Source organism: Cervus canadensis, chromosome 7 (assembly GCF_019320065.1).
Source record: "Cervus canadensis isolate Bull #8, Minnesota chromosome 7, ASM1932006v1, whole genome shotgun sequence".
NCBI lineage: Eukaryota > Metazoa > Chordata > Mammalia > Artiodactyla > Cervidae > Cervus > Cervus canadensis.
This window is the reverse complement of record NC_057392.1, coordinates 49226432-49242677: the sequence shown is the minus strand read 5'-3', so window position 1 is coordinate 49242677 and position 16246 is coordinate 49226432. Positions and strand designations below refer to the sequence as shown.

Sequence of the window (16246 nt, the reverse complement as noted above, 5' to 3'; positions counted from 1 at the left end):
TGGTGAACTCCTATTCATCTCTCAGAACCTGGCTTAAAATCAACTCTGGGAAATTATTCCTTGCCGCCTCCACCCTAAGGGGAGCAAGTAATGCCCTCTTCTGGGTCCCTCACAACTGACATATCCCTCTACTGGAGTGCCTTTCACCCTGATCATGACTTAGCTGCTTACATATCTGTCTGCCCAGCAGAAAGAGAGCTCCTCAGAGCAGGGCTGAGGGCCTCACCATCTCAGTGCCCTGGCACCTGGCACTGGGCAGGGGCCTGTGAATTTCAGTGGGGCAAGCATGAGGAAGATAGAGTTATGGAGAGCCAAGCCCTGACCCTTCTCTTCCTGGGACCACCAACTCTGAACCAAATCTGTGCTGGGGGCTGGAAGTGGGCCATGCCTCGGCTGCTCCTGCAGCAGCAACGATTCCCCATGTTAGCACAGTGCTCTACTGATCGGAGCATGTTTCAAATCCCTTGTCTCATTCAAGGACTTGCCCCTGGAAAAATGGGATCTTCTCCCACCAAAGCTACCCAGCCAGACTGCGGCTCAGCGACCCCACCAGGGGTAAGTTAGAGGCAGCTTCTGGGGGATCCAGGGTCTGAGGCCATGCTGGCTCAGCTTCCCATTGCACCCCAATCCTGCTGGCTTTCTTCCTAATGAGGGAACCCTAGCTCTGGGCTTTTGTTCACTGGACCAGACACACTCAGGGCTGGCAGGCCCTCTAAGATTACCCAGATCAGTCCCAATGCAATCTCCCTCTATCTTCTTGCCAAGGGGTCATCTGGCTTGAATGCCTCTAGTGATGAGGAGCTCACTACTTACTAAAGCAGGAATAACAATACCGATTGCCCTCAACATGCCAGCCACTGCAAAGTGTCTAACCCACGGAGTCTTCTTCTCACTGAATGGGAAGTGGCCCTCCCAGTAACCTGCTGATTATTGGTTCTGGTCTTGGTTCTGATCACTGAGACCGCAGAGAACAAGGCTACTCTTTCTGCCCCAAGACAGCCCTCCATTTCCTGTATCCATGAACTCCCTATTTTCTAGGCCAGATACAGTCGCTAAGTGAGAAGTGTCTGCTGGCACGACCCTGGGCAGACCCCAGATGTCCGGCACACAGCCAGAAGTAACACAGAGAGGGCCACTGCTCTCACGGTGCCCACCCTCTGCTGGGGAACCAGGCAGCCACTCGGCAAATAGCTAAAGGAGCCAATTTCAGGCTGTGATAAATGCGATCAAGAAAATGAAGCAGAGGGAGGGACCCAGAGGTGGGGTTGGCTTGGGGTATTTTAGGGGGGCTGGTGTTATGGGTTGGATTGAGTTTCCCTAAAAAGACATTGGAGTCCAACTCCCAGAGCTAGTAAATGTAGCCTTATTTAGAAGTAGGGTCTTTGTAGATGATCAAGTTAAGCTGAGGTTGTTAGGATGAGTCCTAATCCAAGATGACTACGTCCTTATGACAAGGTGAAAGTCAGATATAGGAATGTATGGAGAAAAGGCCACGTGAAGACTACATGCATTGGTGCGTGCATGTGTACGTGCACACGTGCGCACACACACACACATACACACACACAGAGAACACCACACAAATCCTGGAGTTGTGCTGCCACCAGTCAGGGAACTAGCAGAAGCTTGGAGAAGGGCCTGGAACAGATCCCTCTCTAGGGCCTTCAGAGGGAGCATGGCCCTGACACTTTGGGGTCGGGACTCTGGCCCCTGAGACGTAAAGACAATACATTTCTGTTGTTCCCAGTTGTGACACTTTGTTACGGCAGGCGAAGGAAACTTTTATAATACAGGTGGCCAGGGCACCACAGCAGTTCCTTCAAAGGTTGTCATGTGACACAGCTTCCCAGCCCCCACACTACCCTGGAGACCCCTCCCAGGGGGGCTGAACTGAGCACAGTGCTCCCCATGCTCACCTCCATTGATCTGGAGATCACACCTTTGCTGAGGAGGCCGGGTGCCCTGGGAGGTTTCAAGCTGCAGCTCTCAGAGCGCTCAACTAAGACCCCGACATCCCCAAATCCTGTTCTCCTGGAACTGCTATTAAATCACAGCGCTGAGACTTCCCTGGCGGTCCAGTGGCTAAGACTCTGCACTCCCAGTGCAGCGGGCCCCAGTTCGATCCCTGGTCAGGGAACTAGATCCCACATGCTGCAACTAACAGTTTGCATGCCACAACTAAAGATCCTACACACCGTAAAAAAGATCGAAGATCCTGAGTGCTGCAGTTAAGACCCGGCCCAGCAGAATAAATAAATTAATATAAAAAAACCACAGTGCTCTTGGGCAAGTGACCGTTTTAAGACTAAAGGATGGGCTGACACATTTCTGGGGTTGCGTAATATGTGGCTCTCTTGCAGGTGCCCTCTTGCCTTGGCGGCCTTCCCTGCGCTCTCCTCTGCCCCTAGTGCTTCCGCTCACCTCTGCTCCTCAGGCCCCACCCTACCATCCTGCCGACCCGGACTCCCCCAGCACCCAGTGGTGTCAACAGTCTGCACCCTCATTCATTTGCACAACGCAGAGGTTTCTCTCCCTCTTTTCCAAAACCCCAAACATTTGATTCTCTTTCTAAGAGCATTCGAACACCTTGTTTTCCATTTCTGTGTCTTCTTGAGACTGAGCTCGCCAAGGGCAAGCAGGGCATCTCAAGTCATGTCTGTTTCCCCCAGGGGAGTGGCCAACACAGGGCTTCCTCTACCCCAGACACAGGGAAAATATCTGCCAACAAGACACGCTCGAATATAAAGAGCCCTGGAGCTGAACAATCCTATCTTCTAAAACCTCAAACCTTTTCGTTCCTTAATAGGATGCTTGTTCATCCAAACCCAGGGCTCCTTCCTGAGAGCCTGCTTCTCATTTGCCACAAGAAATGGAGTGAACACAGAGCTCTCCTGCTGTGAGCCTCAGGATCCCCGGAGCCTGGGGCCAGCTGTCCTCTGGCCTGCACACATATACACACACACACATATCCCCCCCACCACATACATACAGACACGGCTGTGCACACGGGGACACCACCTCTCCACCCCAGTGACCTGGAACTGGGAGGATGGTCCCAGATGCCCTAAGACCTGCAGGGGTGACCCACGGCCCCAGCCCCAGGCTCACGATTCTGGAGAGTGGGGGGATCCGGGAAACCCAGGCGCCCAAGGCCGCGATGCCACCCAGCAGGAAGCCGAGGATTTCCGTATTGTCCTGTGGGAACAGTGATGCACTCAGCACCCTGGGGAGACGCCCAGGCACTCTAGGCCTGCCTTGTCCTGCTTTAAGGTGGTTCTTCCCAGCAAAGCGTAAGCCTGACCCCCACCCCCCGGATACTAGTTGGGACTGTGTGGAGGGGAGGGACCCACATTCCCCGACATCATACCCCCTTCCCCCAGCCCGAGCAGGCCTGGCCTCACCTGCACCAGGATGCCCAGCAGCCTCCGCTGTGGCCCTCGGTCGCGGCCTGAAGCCCTCGGGACGGCGGCCCACAGAGCCCAGCCCGGGCCCAGGCTCAGTGGCAAGACCAGGGCAAACACGCTGGCCCGGAGCTGCCGCCTCCTCTTCCTCTCCCGGGAGCCCCGACCTGCGCCAGACACCAAGATCCTGCTCAGCTGCCAGGATCTGGAACCCGACAGACAGCCGTGTGGGAAGAACTGGTGTTGACCCCAGCCACGAGGCCAGGGCGGGCTCCCACGTTGTTCCACAAGCCAGACCTTGCCCACTCTTGAAGGGCCTGTGGTCGTGCCCTCTCATTCCCCCCATCCCCCATGCCTGGTGCTCCTCCCCTTCCTCAGCCTTTCATGTCGTTTTATGTTTCAAAGCAGGTCAGCATTATCCTTTATCACATACATCTGCTGTTCATCCTAGACTGGAGCCCCCTAAGGGCAGGCACTGCGCCCAGGCAGCTCTAGAATCTGCGCAGAGCCTGGCACTGAGCGGAACCCGCACAAGCTTGGTGAATGCGCCATGAGGGGGCGGAGTGGTGCCAAGGCATCAAAACTGTGAGCAGGAGAAGCATCGTCTTCTATTCAAGTCTTCTTGAAATAGAAGGCAGATCATCTGCTGAACAATTCCAAAAAGTGCATTCCTCCTCTGAGCAGCATTGAGCCCAAGGACATCTTACATTACGCCCTGGTGCAAGCACTTCCTTTTAAGACAAGGGTCCGAGCGTGTTGCTGCCCCTTGTCAGGAATGTCTGGTCCTACATACTCCCAGCCTACCCATCCCATCTCAGTCACCTCCAGCCCCTGCTCTGCCTGAGGCCGTCCAGGCCATTCCTGGACTCCATTTCCAGAAGCGGTGGGGCTTCACCTGGAGCCCCTGGACGTGCACGCTGGGTATCACTGTCTGTCCCCTACGCCCTGCCCCCTCCTTCTTCCTGACCTCTTCCCAGGCTGCTCTTTCATCCGGAAAGCCCTTTCCTGCGGTCCCAGTTCCAGCGTCACCTTCTCCCGACACCTGCAGACCCTCCCCTCCTCTGCGGCCCACTGTGCGCACACACCCTCACTAGCAGCGCTAACTGCCTCTTAGCGCCCTGACTCCCTGCTCTGGCTGAGGCCGGGGAGCTCGCCCATTCATCTGTGCCTGGCAGGGGCCCAGCTAGGGCACGACAGGGAGAGGTGCTGATGAATGAGATGAGTGGACGATGAAGTCAGGAACAGGTAGCAGCACACTCACCCGAACTGGACTTGAATTTGGAACCACAGACTGGGAAGAGAACGGACACAAAGGTCACCAGGTCAGCAGCTGCCAGGTAGGCACCAGTAAAGACCTGCGAGCAAAGGAAAGGTCTTGGTGTTCAAACCTCTTTCAACAACTGTAGTACCTCTCGTTCTGGATCTCCTCCACCACATATGTTCCACCGAAATAGGGTTTCCAGGGATGCCTCCAACTCCATCAAGGTTGGTTATCACCTCCATTCGAGGAAATGGGGTTTTGCTTAAGTGACCAAAGCCATTATAAAAATGTTCATCATAGAGATAGGACAAGATCCCAGCCTGCCACACTTTCCATTGCACGGCGTAGTCTTGTTGTGCAACTTTGGCCCAGCCACTGACCTTCCCAGGGCCTCTGTTTCCTCATCTGTAAAGCAGGGATAATAACAGCACCTCTCTCAGTGTGAAGTTGATGATATGAGCTGACACATGGGAAGTTGCTTAGGCCAGTGACTGGAGGGGAGTAAGATGCACCTACTGAAACTTGCAGTAGCTACTGACAGTACAGTTGACACTTGAACAGCTCAGGGCTTGGGGCGCTGACTTCTTTGCAGTGGAAATTCTGAGTGTCACTTTACAGTAGACCCTCTGTATCTGGTGTTCTGCATCCATAGATTCAACGACCCGTGGATCATGGGGTGCCATAGTGTGTATTATTTGAAAAAAATCCATGTATAAGTGAATGCACACAGTTCAAATCCGTGTTGTTCAAGGGTCCACTGTATTTAGTGCTTAAGAGCATGTGTTCTGGGGTTTGAATCCTCACACTGTTCCTTATAAGAGAATGACTTTAGCAGGGTTATTTAACCTCTCTACACCTCTCCACACCTCTTTTACACCTCATGGTGTAAACAGGGATGATGTGAGCACCCATAATTTAAGGATTAAGTGAGTTAATATATGAAAAGCCCTTACTATTTAATAAACATCAGCTATTATTATCAGACTCGAGCTGAACTTCATTATCGTCTATCAGCTAGTGAGAATTGCCTCCAAAATGAAAGGTGATTTGTTTCTGATAGAATGCTGCTGACAGCAGGGTCTAGAACTCTCCAAATCTGTGTCTGAACACCAGGCCGCCCTCCTTCACATCTCCCTGGGTGGCAAAAGGCCAGGACCAGCCCCCTTAAGTGGGGCCCACAGGTCCTTCTTCCTTGGGATACGTGTTTCAAGACAGGCTTTCAAGACAGGCCCCTTTCTACACAGATTTGTTTAAGGGCCCAGACTTGGGAAAAACTCGAAATGTTTCTCACTTGCTCCAAAGCCCACATCACCACCTGAGAAAGGACTCAGATACCCCTGAATGAGTGGGGACAGTGCCTGGGCTCTAAAAAACAGTAACAGCAAACATCCTTTTTTTTTTTTTTTTTTTAATTGGACATCTACTATGTGTCAGCTCCTGTTTTAAGTGCTGGATCGGCACTGAATAAAAGTTGTTGCCCTTATGAAGCTGACATTCTAGTAAGGGTTAACATGCAATAAAGAATCAGTTCAGTTCAGTTCAGTAGCTCAGTCGTGTCCAACTCATTGCGACCCCATGGATGGCAGCACGCCAGGCCTCCCTATCCATCACCAATTCCTGGAGTAGACATAATGAATAAAGTAAAGCAGATGGTATATTAAGGGGGAAATGAGCAGGATGAGGGGTCTGGAGCAGATGTGGGAGAGGTAAGGCACAATTTTAAACAGATGGTCAGGAGGTCTTATTGAGAGGAGATTTTCGAGCAAAGACTTGAAGGAGGTGACCAGTGAGCTGCATGTTTATTGGAGGAGCAGAAAGACCAGCAGGGGCACAGGCCCTAGAGCAAAACTGCTTCACGTGGGAAAGGAACAAATCAGAAGCCACTGTCACCTGTGGTCCCAACCTACCTGGATGGTGAGCTGTTTGGCCAGAATCGCCCCAATGGTGTCACACAAACTGGTCAGGAGGCAGCACGCAGCCCACAGCACTGACTGGTCCCGTCCAGATTTCCTCCCACATCTCAGATACAGAAGCCTGAGGGGACAGACAGGGGTGTGGACAGAATACAGAGATGTAAGGTTGGGCTCCCAGAGCAGGTGTCTGAAAAAGGCAGCTGTGACTTTGTGTCCTTACGAATCACTTTCTTCCCTGGATATTCAGCAGGTGTTTTTGACCTTAGTTTAGAGATGCAAAAAGTAAAGGATGGAAAGGACTCTAGCCTCTGACCAGCAAGCCCACAGCAAGAGCCAGGCCTCACAAAAGAGGTTTTCTTTCCCCCTACCAATCTGGCAGCCTCAAATTTACGACCCACCTCTCAGCACTGACAAACGAGCTGTCAGCTTTTATTTTTTTGAAAGGAAACAGGAGAGTTATAAAAGTAATCCAATCATTGCAGTTTCACTGCAGAGCAGAGTTAATTGCCTAAATGAAAAAGGCAACTTGTTTCTTTGCAATTAACATGAAATCCTTCTAATCCATCTGTGCAGTGAGGTGGCTCGGTTTCTGCCAGCCGCATCTGAATTGATTTCATTTTGGGTGCACGTTCTTCACACACGGGGGGAAGATTCCTCAAAGATGCCGTGGCACTTTGGGTTGACCTCCCTCTAGGGTCCCCCACTGCTGGCTTCTCTCCCTTACTGTTCACTTTCTACCCCCACATTCGCCCAGGAATAAGTGCAGGAAGGCAGGACAAGCTGGAAGGGGCCAGATGTCTCTTTGTCAGCATCATTAGTCAGATCTTGGAAATACTTTGTATGAGCTGTTTCCCTGCCAACATTTTTACAGGTTTTACAGGGAAACTGAGGCACAGTTGCAGCTCTGGTTTCATTTCCTTTAATCATTGGGTAGGACTCACTCCACATCATTAGGACCGTTTGGCCAGTTCTGAGCGTCAGCCCTTGGGACCATTCTATGAGGACAGAAGGCTACTGGGCTCCCAAACATTCCTGACCTACACGATGAAGCCCAAGCTCCCAGTGGGAATGTCAACTCTTAATTTTGAGTCCTGAAACTGTCTGAAGGCCCAAGAATGAAGACTCTACATCAGAGACTCTCCGAGTTGGACACAGGTTAGAAATAATTCATTTCAACCCTCCCATTTGAGAGAAGAGAAAACTGAGGCCTGTGGTGAAAGGTGAGTTAATGGCGGGCCTTCTACTTCACTTGTGGAGACCCTGTGTGTGCCCTGATGCTCTTCAGCCACTTCTCCAGCTCTCAGGGGTCAGGGACCCCGGGCAGGCCCTGATCCAGCCCCTACACAGCTGAGGCAAGGTGAAAAGGCAGAGGCTCTGCTCTCAGGCCAGCCAGTGGGCATTCTCACAGAAGCTCCGTAAACTCTCCAAACTTAGTTCGTAGAGGGTAAGGTGTCTGATAACACCCATCTCAGAGGGTGGCGGTGAGGAACATGTGAAATGCAGGTAAACTGCCTCCTTAGTTCCCATCCTCTGATCTGGGTAGTCCCCTCACAAGCCTGCCCCTTCCAGTAGGTCCTGGGGTTTCGGTTCTCCCCATTCACTCAGGCAAGTTAGTTAACTTGTAAAACCTCAGGCTTCCTCATCTAAACAGAGTCAATGACAGTCCCTGCCTCTCAGGGTGGTGGCAGGGATTGGTGAGTTAATGATGGCAGGACTAGGCCCTCAGCAAATGTTCCAAGTGTTTTCTTATTCATGGCCTGCAGACTCTCTTCAGCAACTTCAGACCTGTGAACACGATTGAGTGGTGAAGGTAAGCAGGTGTCAGCCTCCCTGGGGGCTGCCCCCCCCCCCCCAGGGAATACATGGGGGGTACCATCCTCCAGAGCTTGGAACAGGGTGGCAGAAGACCTAGAGACCATCTTTAGTCAGACATCACCCTTAGAACCCAGGTTATGGTGATCACTCGGCCAGACCACTTCAGGTGTTGGACAGACCAGGGCAAAGTGTGTGGCCAGGGTTAGATAATTACCTCTCCCCTTCTCAGCTAGGAGGGCCGTGGGTAAACTGAAGCCAGAAACATTGAGAGACAGGCCCATGTCCTCTGCCAAGGGTGGATGGCAGTGCGGGAGCAATAATAATGCTGTTTAATGAGCACTTCGGAAGAGCTCTACCAGCACTAGCTCATTGGATCCTCCCAGCCGGTCCCATGTGCTAACATTCCCATTTATGTGAGGAAAAGTGAGCCCCAGGGACTTTACAGCTCGCCTAGCTCACAGTCAGTCAGCGGGGGAAAGGCTGACAAGAGAACCCAGGACTGGCGGCTTCCAGCCCGCGGTCCCGTCCACCATACCACCCAGCCTCCTGTGGGCTCCCAGCCCAGCCTCCTCGTTCGTGGAATCCGGAAAGAAGTATCTGATTTCAGTCTACAGCAAATGTTCCTTTCGACCCTGGAATTGTCCTGCCTCTTGCATCCTCCCTTTCTGCCCTCCTCCTTCTAGGTTCCCAAGAGCGAGTCAGCAGGGCCAGCGCCCCGTTCCCCCCGCGGCCGCCCGGGTCCCCATTACAGTGCGTGAACGGCGATCCAGCAGGAAGAGGCGCAGATCCACAGGCCGAAGGAGATGCAGACACGGTGGCGGGCGAAGCAGCGGTCCAGGTAGTCCCAGTCCCAGAGCGCGGGCGCCGGTGCGGGGCTGGGGACCTCCCCCATGGCTGGCTCCATTCCGCCCAGTCCGGTGCCTGCGCCTCCGCGTGGCCAGGGACCCGCGTGCAGCCTCCCTTGCTGCCCGCGGCCCCGGCGCTGCCGCCCCGCACGCCCCCTTCTGTGTTCGGTTCCGCAGCACAGGGCCGGCCAGATCACACCGTCCGCCGGCCGGAGATGGGCGCGCCCAGCTCCGCGCTCCCGGGGGCGGGCGGCGGCGGTCAGGTTCCAGGGAAAAGTTTCCGGAACCGTGCTGCTCCCCACCACTCCTGCTATTGTCGGGGGTCTGCGGGCCGGAGGCCGCCCCCCAGCGGCGGGAGCCCGGAGCAGCCTCAGCACAAAGGCTGCGCTCCCTGCCCCCCAGACAGCGGCGGCGCGGCTCCGCGGACCCCTTCGCTGTCACCCATCCCCCAAACCGGAGGCCAGAGCGGAATACAGTGACCTGCCCGCCCAGTGGGAGGCACCTTCATTACCCCACATTTCCTGAGCCAAACAATACATACTTGGCTCCTGGCGAGCCGCTTGGACTCTGGTGATCCCAAGAGGTGTGAGATCGTTAAAACGGCACGATACAAAGGGTGCGGTGGGAGGCCAGGAGAGAGAAATCGCACGCGCTCCCCGGCATCCTCGCTCACCCTCTTTTCTGAGGCTGTAGGTGCAGCCTGCGTCCCCACCATTTGCCCAAGCGGGGCTCCAGAAGTGAAGTCCTCCTGGGCGGCGACCCCCGCGGTCAGGGAGCCCCCTGATTTTTGCAGTCTGTCCCCTCCCATTCAGACACATGGCAACTCAAGTACACAGGACGATTTTTCTTGAAAATAAACTATTATAATTAAAAATTTTCCTTGTTGATTTTAATAACTTAAAGAAAGACTTGACTGTATCGTTTCTTTTTTTATTTTTAAAGATAGCTCTATGGCGATCCCATTCATATACCATAGGAAATTCATCCTTTTAAAGTGTACTAGTCAGTGGTTTTTAACATATCCACCGAGTTGCTGCAGCCACCATCATTATCTAATTTTAGAACATTTTCATTACCTGGCAAAAAACCTAGTACCCACTAGCAGTTAGTTACTCTCCATCCCCCTCAAGCACTCCCAGCTCTAGACAACTTCTGTCTCTATGGATTTGTCTATGCTGGACATTCCTTATAAATGGAATCATCCAACAGATAACCTTCTTGTGACTGACTTCTTTCACTTAGCATCATGTTTTCAAGGTTCATCCACATTGTGGCATGTATCAGTGCGTCATTTCTTTGTTATTTATTTGACTGCACCGGGTCTTGGTTGCGGTACTTAGGAGCTTCCATTCCCTAATTCCCATGCAGGGATTTAGTTCTCTGACAGGGATTGAAGTGGGGTCCCCTACATTGGGAGTTCGGAGTCTTAGGGCCTGAACCACCAGAGAAGTCCCCATTTCTTTTCACGACTAAAAAATAATCCACTGTATGGATGTACCACATTTTATTTATCTTTCCATCATTTGATGGACAATTGTTTCCACTTTTTGGACATTATGAATAATGCTGTTATGAGCATTTGTGTACAAGTTTTTGTGTGGCTATAGGTTTTCAGTCTCTTGGGCATATACCTGGGTGTGAAATTGCTGGGTCCCATGGTGACTCTGTGTTTCAAGTTTTGAGGAACTACTGGACTGTTTACCAAAGTGGCTGTGCTGTTTCACTGGTTCATTCATCTTTAAAAGCTATGATCACTCACAGGAGAAACGAACACTGTCAGTCTTTGTGCTAAGAGCTGGGGACACACTGTTGAGAAAAACAGACATGCTTCCTACCTACCTTTACAGTTCAGTAGAAGAGAAAGATACTAAATAGGCAATTGAGCAAATAGAGATTAAATTAAAATATTAAACAAAACGGGCCAAAATTCAAATAGTAAAATGATTAAGACAAAGTGATATAAAATTAATGCCAACTAAGACGGTTGGTTCAGTGGTAAAGAATTCACCTGTGAATGAAGGAGATGCAGGTTTGATCCCTGGGTGAGGAAGATTGCCTGGAGGAGGAAATGACAACCCACTCCAGTATTCTTGCCTGGAGAGTCCCATGGACAGAGGAGCATGGCAGGCTACTGTCCATGAGGTTGCAAAGTTGAATACAACTGAGCATGCACACACGCAAGACAAGATTAGAGGGATAAATTAAAAGGGAAAATACATGTAACCCAAGTTTCTCATAGTCTATAAACAATAAATACCCATAGTCTAATCTCTGTCTTCTGGTTCTTTTTGTTTTTGTCTTCCGGGTTTTTGTGGGTTCTTCCGGTGTTTTCCTCTGTGCTTACAAATGGTCGTCTCTGCCTTGATCTAATCACCCATGAGTGCTGACTGGTGGCCACCTAGATCCTGGGTTCCTCTGGTGCCTACAGCTCCCAGAGGCAGGTCTATCCCAAAATAATCTATCCCACTAGTTGTCTTGCTAAGGTGAGGACTGTCCACGCAGTCTGGTGTCACCCTTTCACCAGGCCCAAGATCACCTTATACTATCAGTTTTGTTTAGACCTGAAATTACCACTGTTTAACTTGATTCAGTCTTTATTATGGTTTCCTTCTCCCTCAGCATCAGCATAAATCCTGGGGAGATGGACCTAATTTAAAAGTTGTTTCAGGGAATTCCCTGGCAGTCCAGTGGTTAACACTTAAGGGTTTAAGTCCTACAGTTGCCCTTCCTGAGACGTTGAGGTGTTGTGGCCCACAGATTGTCAGTATCAGAATCGCTCTGGTTGCCCTTCAAAAAGCAGACCTACTAAATCCAGCTCCCTGGGCGTATGTCCTTGGAATCCACATGGATTAGTGTCCTAGGTCTGCTGAAACAAATCATCACAAATCTCGTGGTTTAGAGCAACAAAAAATGCATTCCCACACAGTCCTGGAGGCCCAGAGTCTGCAATCAGTGTCACAGGACGAAAATCAAGGTGTTTCCTGGGCTGCCTGCCCTATTCCCTAGTGGCATCTGGTATCTGGTGCCTGCCCTACTCCCTGGCACTTTAATGGAGCAGCTCTTTGTTGTCCCCCCTCTTCCAGCATCTGGTGGCTTCGAACACTCCCTGCCTTGCGGCTGCATCACTCCAATCAGTCTCTACCTCCTGTCTCCGTGTCTCTATCACCTTTTCCTCGTCTATGTTTAATCTCCCTCTGCCTCTCTCTTATAAAGACATTCTGTTTACAGCCTCCTCAAATAATCCACAATAATCTCCCTGTCTCAAGATCCTTAACTAAATCACACCTGCAAAGACCCTTTCTTCATACAAGGTAACATTTACAGGCTCCAAGGATCAGGACTTGATATCTTTGGGGGCCATTATCCAGCCAACTGCACTGTTTTATGCAAGCTTCCTGGGAGATGCTTATGAGAAACTGGGTTATGAGATGGCCCTGGCTTGGGGTGGAGAAACTGTGGGGAGCTGTTTCCAGTCACTGGATATCTGGGGACATCGGATGATGCAGTAGAAAAGTGTGGGTTTTGGATAATTTTGGACTGGAATTCACATTCTGCCTCCTTGCAGCTATGACTGGGTAAAGCGCTGATCCTTTCTGCACGGGAGTATTCTTACCTGTAAACTGATAACAAGAGTACCTACCATAGAGTTACTGTGATTATTAGAGATCCTGCAGATAAAGCATCTGGCACATGCCAACTGTGGCAATTATTACTGTTACTGTCTTTCCCAGGAAGAGCCTCAGATCTACTTAAAAACAAATGTGGTTCAGGGACTCCCCTGGTGATCCAGTGGCTGGAGCTCTGTGCTCTGGTCTGGGAAATAGGTCCCACGTGCCGCAACTAAAGATCCCTTGCACCACAACTAAGACCCAACACAGCTAAATACATACATACATATATATTATATATAAATGTGGTTCAATGAAAATGTGAAAAGGAACGTCAGCTAATGGAGACACAGCTCAGTTCTTTTCTTTTTTTTTCAGTTCTTTTCTACCATGTGCCAGGAGCATCGGTCTTCTGCCCCTGGGTCTCCGGAATTATCCACAGCTCAGAACTCCCAAACTTCAGTCTCACATAGAAACTGCCTATGTGACATGTCTTGCATGTCTTAATTGAGCACATCTACAATGAAACTGGATGATTTTCCTTTCCAAACCTGCTCCACCAGGATGGTATTCCCTCACAGGTGATTGGGCATCTTGGTCCTGAGGGGTCCAGTGCCTGCTCTACTCCTCTGTTAGGGACTTTCAAGCATGCTAAGTGTTGTCTTTCTAGCAGGCTGTGAGCGCCCTGCCATGGTTGAGTTCGTATCTGTCTCTGCAACTCGGTGCTTGGCACATAGTAAGGAAAATACATATGGAATGAAAATATTGATTTTTAAACAGGCCAGAGAGTGATATGTACTTAAGAACATACTGGAAATGCTCTAACAATACCTAGTATTGTGTGTGTGAGTACACTAGGGAAGGCTTTCAAGAAACGCATGAGCTGAGCTTTGAGATCAGGTGCTCCTGCTGGCAGGAAGGGCTGGCCTGTTGGGCACAGGCGGCAGCAGAGATGCTGCAGCAGGTAGAGCCGGGTGAGACGGGCAGTCGGTCCAGTCCCAAGGGAGCCAGGACTCCGTCCTGTAGGGGACACTTAGGATGATGAATTCTAACCAACTCCCTCCCTCCCAAATTCTTTCAGTACCTTGCATGGGGTTCTCCACCTGATCCACCCTCAGGAAGCAACTCAGTTCCTTTACATGGCTCCTCCCAGGCCATGTCTTCTGGCCATTGTCCAGTTTGACAAAAAGGAAAATTTAACAAGGGAATCATAACACTCGTCCTCCCCACACAGCTCGTAAGCACATCCTGTTGGCAGAGGCACTGCAGCCACGGGCATTGTCCTAAAGAAGGAAGGGCTGCAGCAGGCTGACCAGTCTTGCAGGAGTGGGCAGCCAATCGGGCCATAAATCCCAACTGCCTGTGAAGCGGGTGGGGCTGGGCAGGGGGAGGTGGCTGTGGGCGGGTGAGCAGTTCAACAGCTTTTCTCTTCTGAGGACACACTGTCTCCTGTCAATGTTCTCATAAAATGCATTATATAGAGAAAGAGCTTGTGGCTACTCCTCAAACAATAACATAAAAAAAGTTCATCAATTTACCTGCTATGTAGAAATTAATTCTACGATAATGCATTAAAAAAAATGTATATTTCTCTCTCTACTTGGCTACCCCAGGCCTTAGTTGCAGCAAAGACCTTTGATCTTTGTTGCAGCATGCAGGGTCTTAGTTGAGGCATGTGGGATCTAGTTCCCTGATCAGGGATCTAACCTGGGCCTCCAGCATTGGGAGTGTGGAGTCTTAGCCACTGCATCACTCAGGAAATCCCTAAAGAATGCATTTTGAAATACTGGCCATTCCAAATCTTAAACAGTCCCATTGTGGACAAACTGGAGTCGAGATTGAAGCAAGTGATAGGATTGTTAGGGTCCTGAGTTCTATTTAGAACTTTGTCATCAACACATTGTACAATCTTGTTTTTAATAAAACATTTAAAAATTTTACTTAGGGACTACTGTGTGAGCACTTTATGCTAACATAATGCCTTAAAAAAAAAAAAAAAAGGAATAAACTATTTTGTTGTTATTGTTTTGGCCATGCCAAGCATCATGTGAGATGTTGCCCCACAAAGGATAGAACTCACAGTCCCTGCAGTGGAATAGGAGTCTTAACCACAGAATCAGGTAAGTCTTTCATTTTAAATTGCTCAAAATGGCTGTTACTTTTTGTAACTGGAGACTTTTTTGAAAGCACTTTCCTTCCTGTACGGCCTCTCACCCTCAACTAGATTACAGTACATTGAACACACAGACAACAAATGGCTCTTAAGGGTGGAAATTTAAAACAATTTTCACTTCTCCACAAAGACTGAAGAGGGGAAAGGGCTAATACAACAAGGTGGCACTTGGATTTCTGGCCTGCTATCAAGTTTTACCTGTTTACCCACAAAGAAAACATTGCTATTGGCTTCTTGACAAAAACTTTACTTCCTTCTAATTTCCTGAAAGTAAATAGATGACAGATCTATAGCAGGTTCTGCTTTAAAAGAATGGTATGTCCCCTGTAATAAAATATTGGAAAAAATTAAGAACCATAAAGTGGTAATGACTGCCCTTTGAAAATCTCAGAATACTAATCTCTACGAGGGTGGGCATACTATTTAAAAATTTCAAGTCAGCTTAGGAAGACATACTCCAGGCAGAAGCAAAAGTGAAAACAGAAATTCCCCTTCAGGATGTCCCAGTTTGGGTTCCTTAGACTCTAAGCAAAGACTTAGGTTCAGTTAGTTTATTTGGGAGGCAAATCCATGAAGCAGAAGCGAGGAAGCGAAGTGAGACAGGGTAGGGAGAAGAGCAAGGAAAGGTGAGTTAACAAGATAGTTTAACCATGAGCATATAGGGCTCAGTTCCACAAAGCATCTTGTGATAAACATAGAATGCTGCGTGACAGGAACCCGGGGTACTTACCAGCCAGCCCCCACTCCTTACTGGTTGGGGGTTACCCTGTGGGGCTTCAACCTCCTGCACTTCCAAGCTGCTCTTTGTGAGGGCTGAGCAAGCTTCTGGGGTGCCAGAAAAGTCCTCCTGTGGGAAAGCAGGGAACACAGGGCTTGTGGCAAGCTGTCAGCCTGTACAGGAGCTGGGCTGCAGGAAGGTGGACGCCATGATGCCGAGGGATGTGGAGTGTGTGTGTGGGGGGGGTGGGGGGGCACCTGCAGAGACATCCATCTCTTACAAGCTGTACTTGCTAGAAAACTGATTCCAATACTATTGACAGTTGTTATCCACTCACGAACGTTTGACTTCTCAAAGGTACATCTCTAGAAATGCCCTCACATTTATGCTTGATTTTCCACAAAGGTGCCCAAACAACTAAATGGGAGAAGGCTAACCTTTTCAACAAATGGTGCTGGGTCTACTGGATATGCACATGTGAAAGAATTAAGCTGATCCACTTCCTGACTCAC

General features: G+C 50.1%; 1 protein-coding gene and 1 long non-coding RNA gene across 10 annotated transcripts in view; one reads left to right on the top strand and one right to left on the bottom strand.

The window, feature by feature from the left end:
* TMEM44 (transmembrane protein 44) overlaps positions 1-10103 on the bottom strand; it is a 48711-nt gene extending 38608 nt beyond the window's left edge. For all 9 annotated transcript variants that reach the window (XM_043473318.1, XM_043473322.1, XM_043473323.1 and 6 more), the window contains exons 1-5: positions 9140-10103; positions 6570-6696; positions 4663-4756; positions 3402-3568; positions 3109-3195 (exon numbers count right to left, since the gene is read on the bottom strand). In XM_043473318.1, the coding sequence (XP_043329253.1) occupies positions 3109-3195; positions 3402-3568; positions 4663-4756; positions 6570-6696; positions 9140-9294 (630 nt within the window). In that variant the 5' untranslated portion in view covers positions 9295-10103. The remainder of the gene's footprint in view (positions 1-3108; positions 3196-3401; positions 3569-4662; positions 4757-6569; positions 6697-9139) is intronic.
* LOC122444701 lies at positions 9032-14958 on the top strand. The gene is made up of 3 exons (XR_006270339.1): positions 9032-9228; positions 13222-13424; positions 14885-14958. It is a non-coding gene; the product is annotated as an uncharacterized LOC122444701 (long non-coding RNA).
* Positions 14959-16246: the final 1288 nt, after the last annotated feature.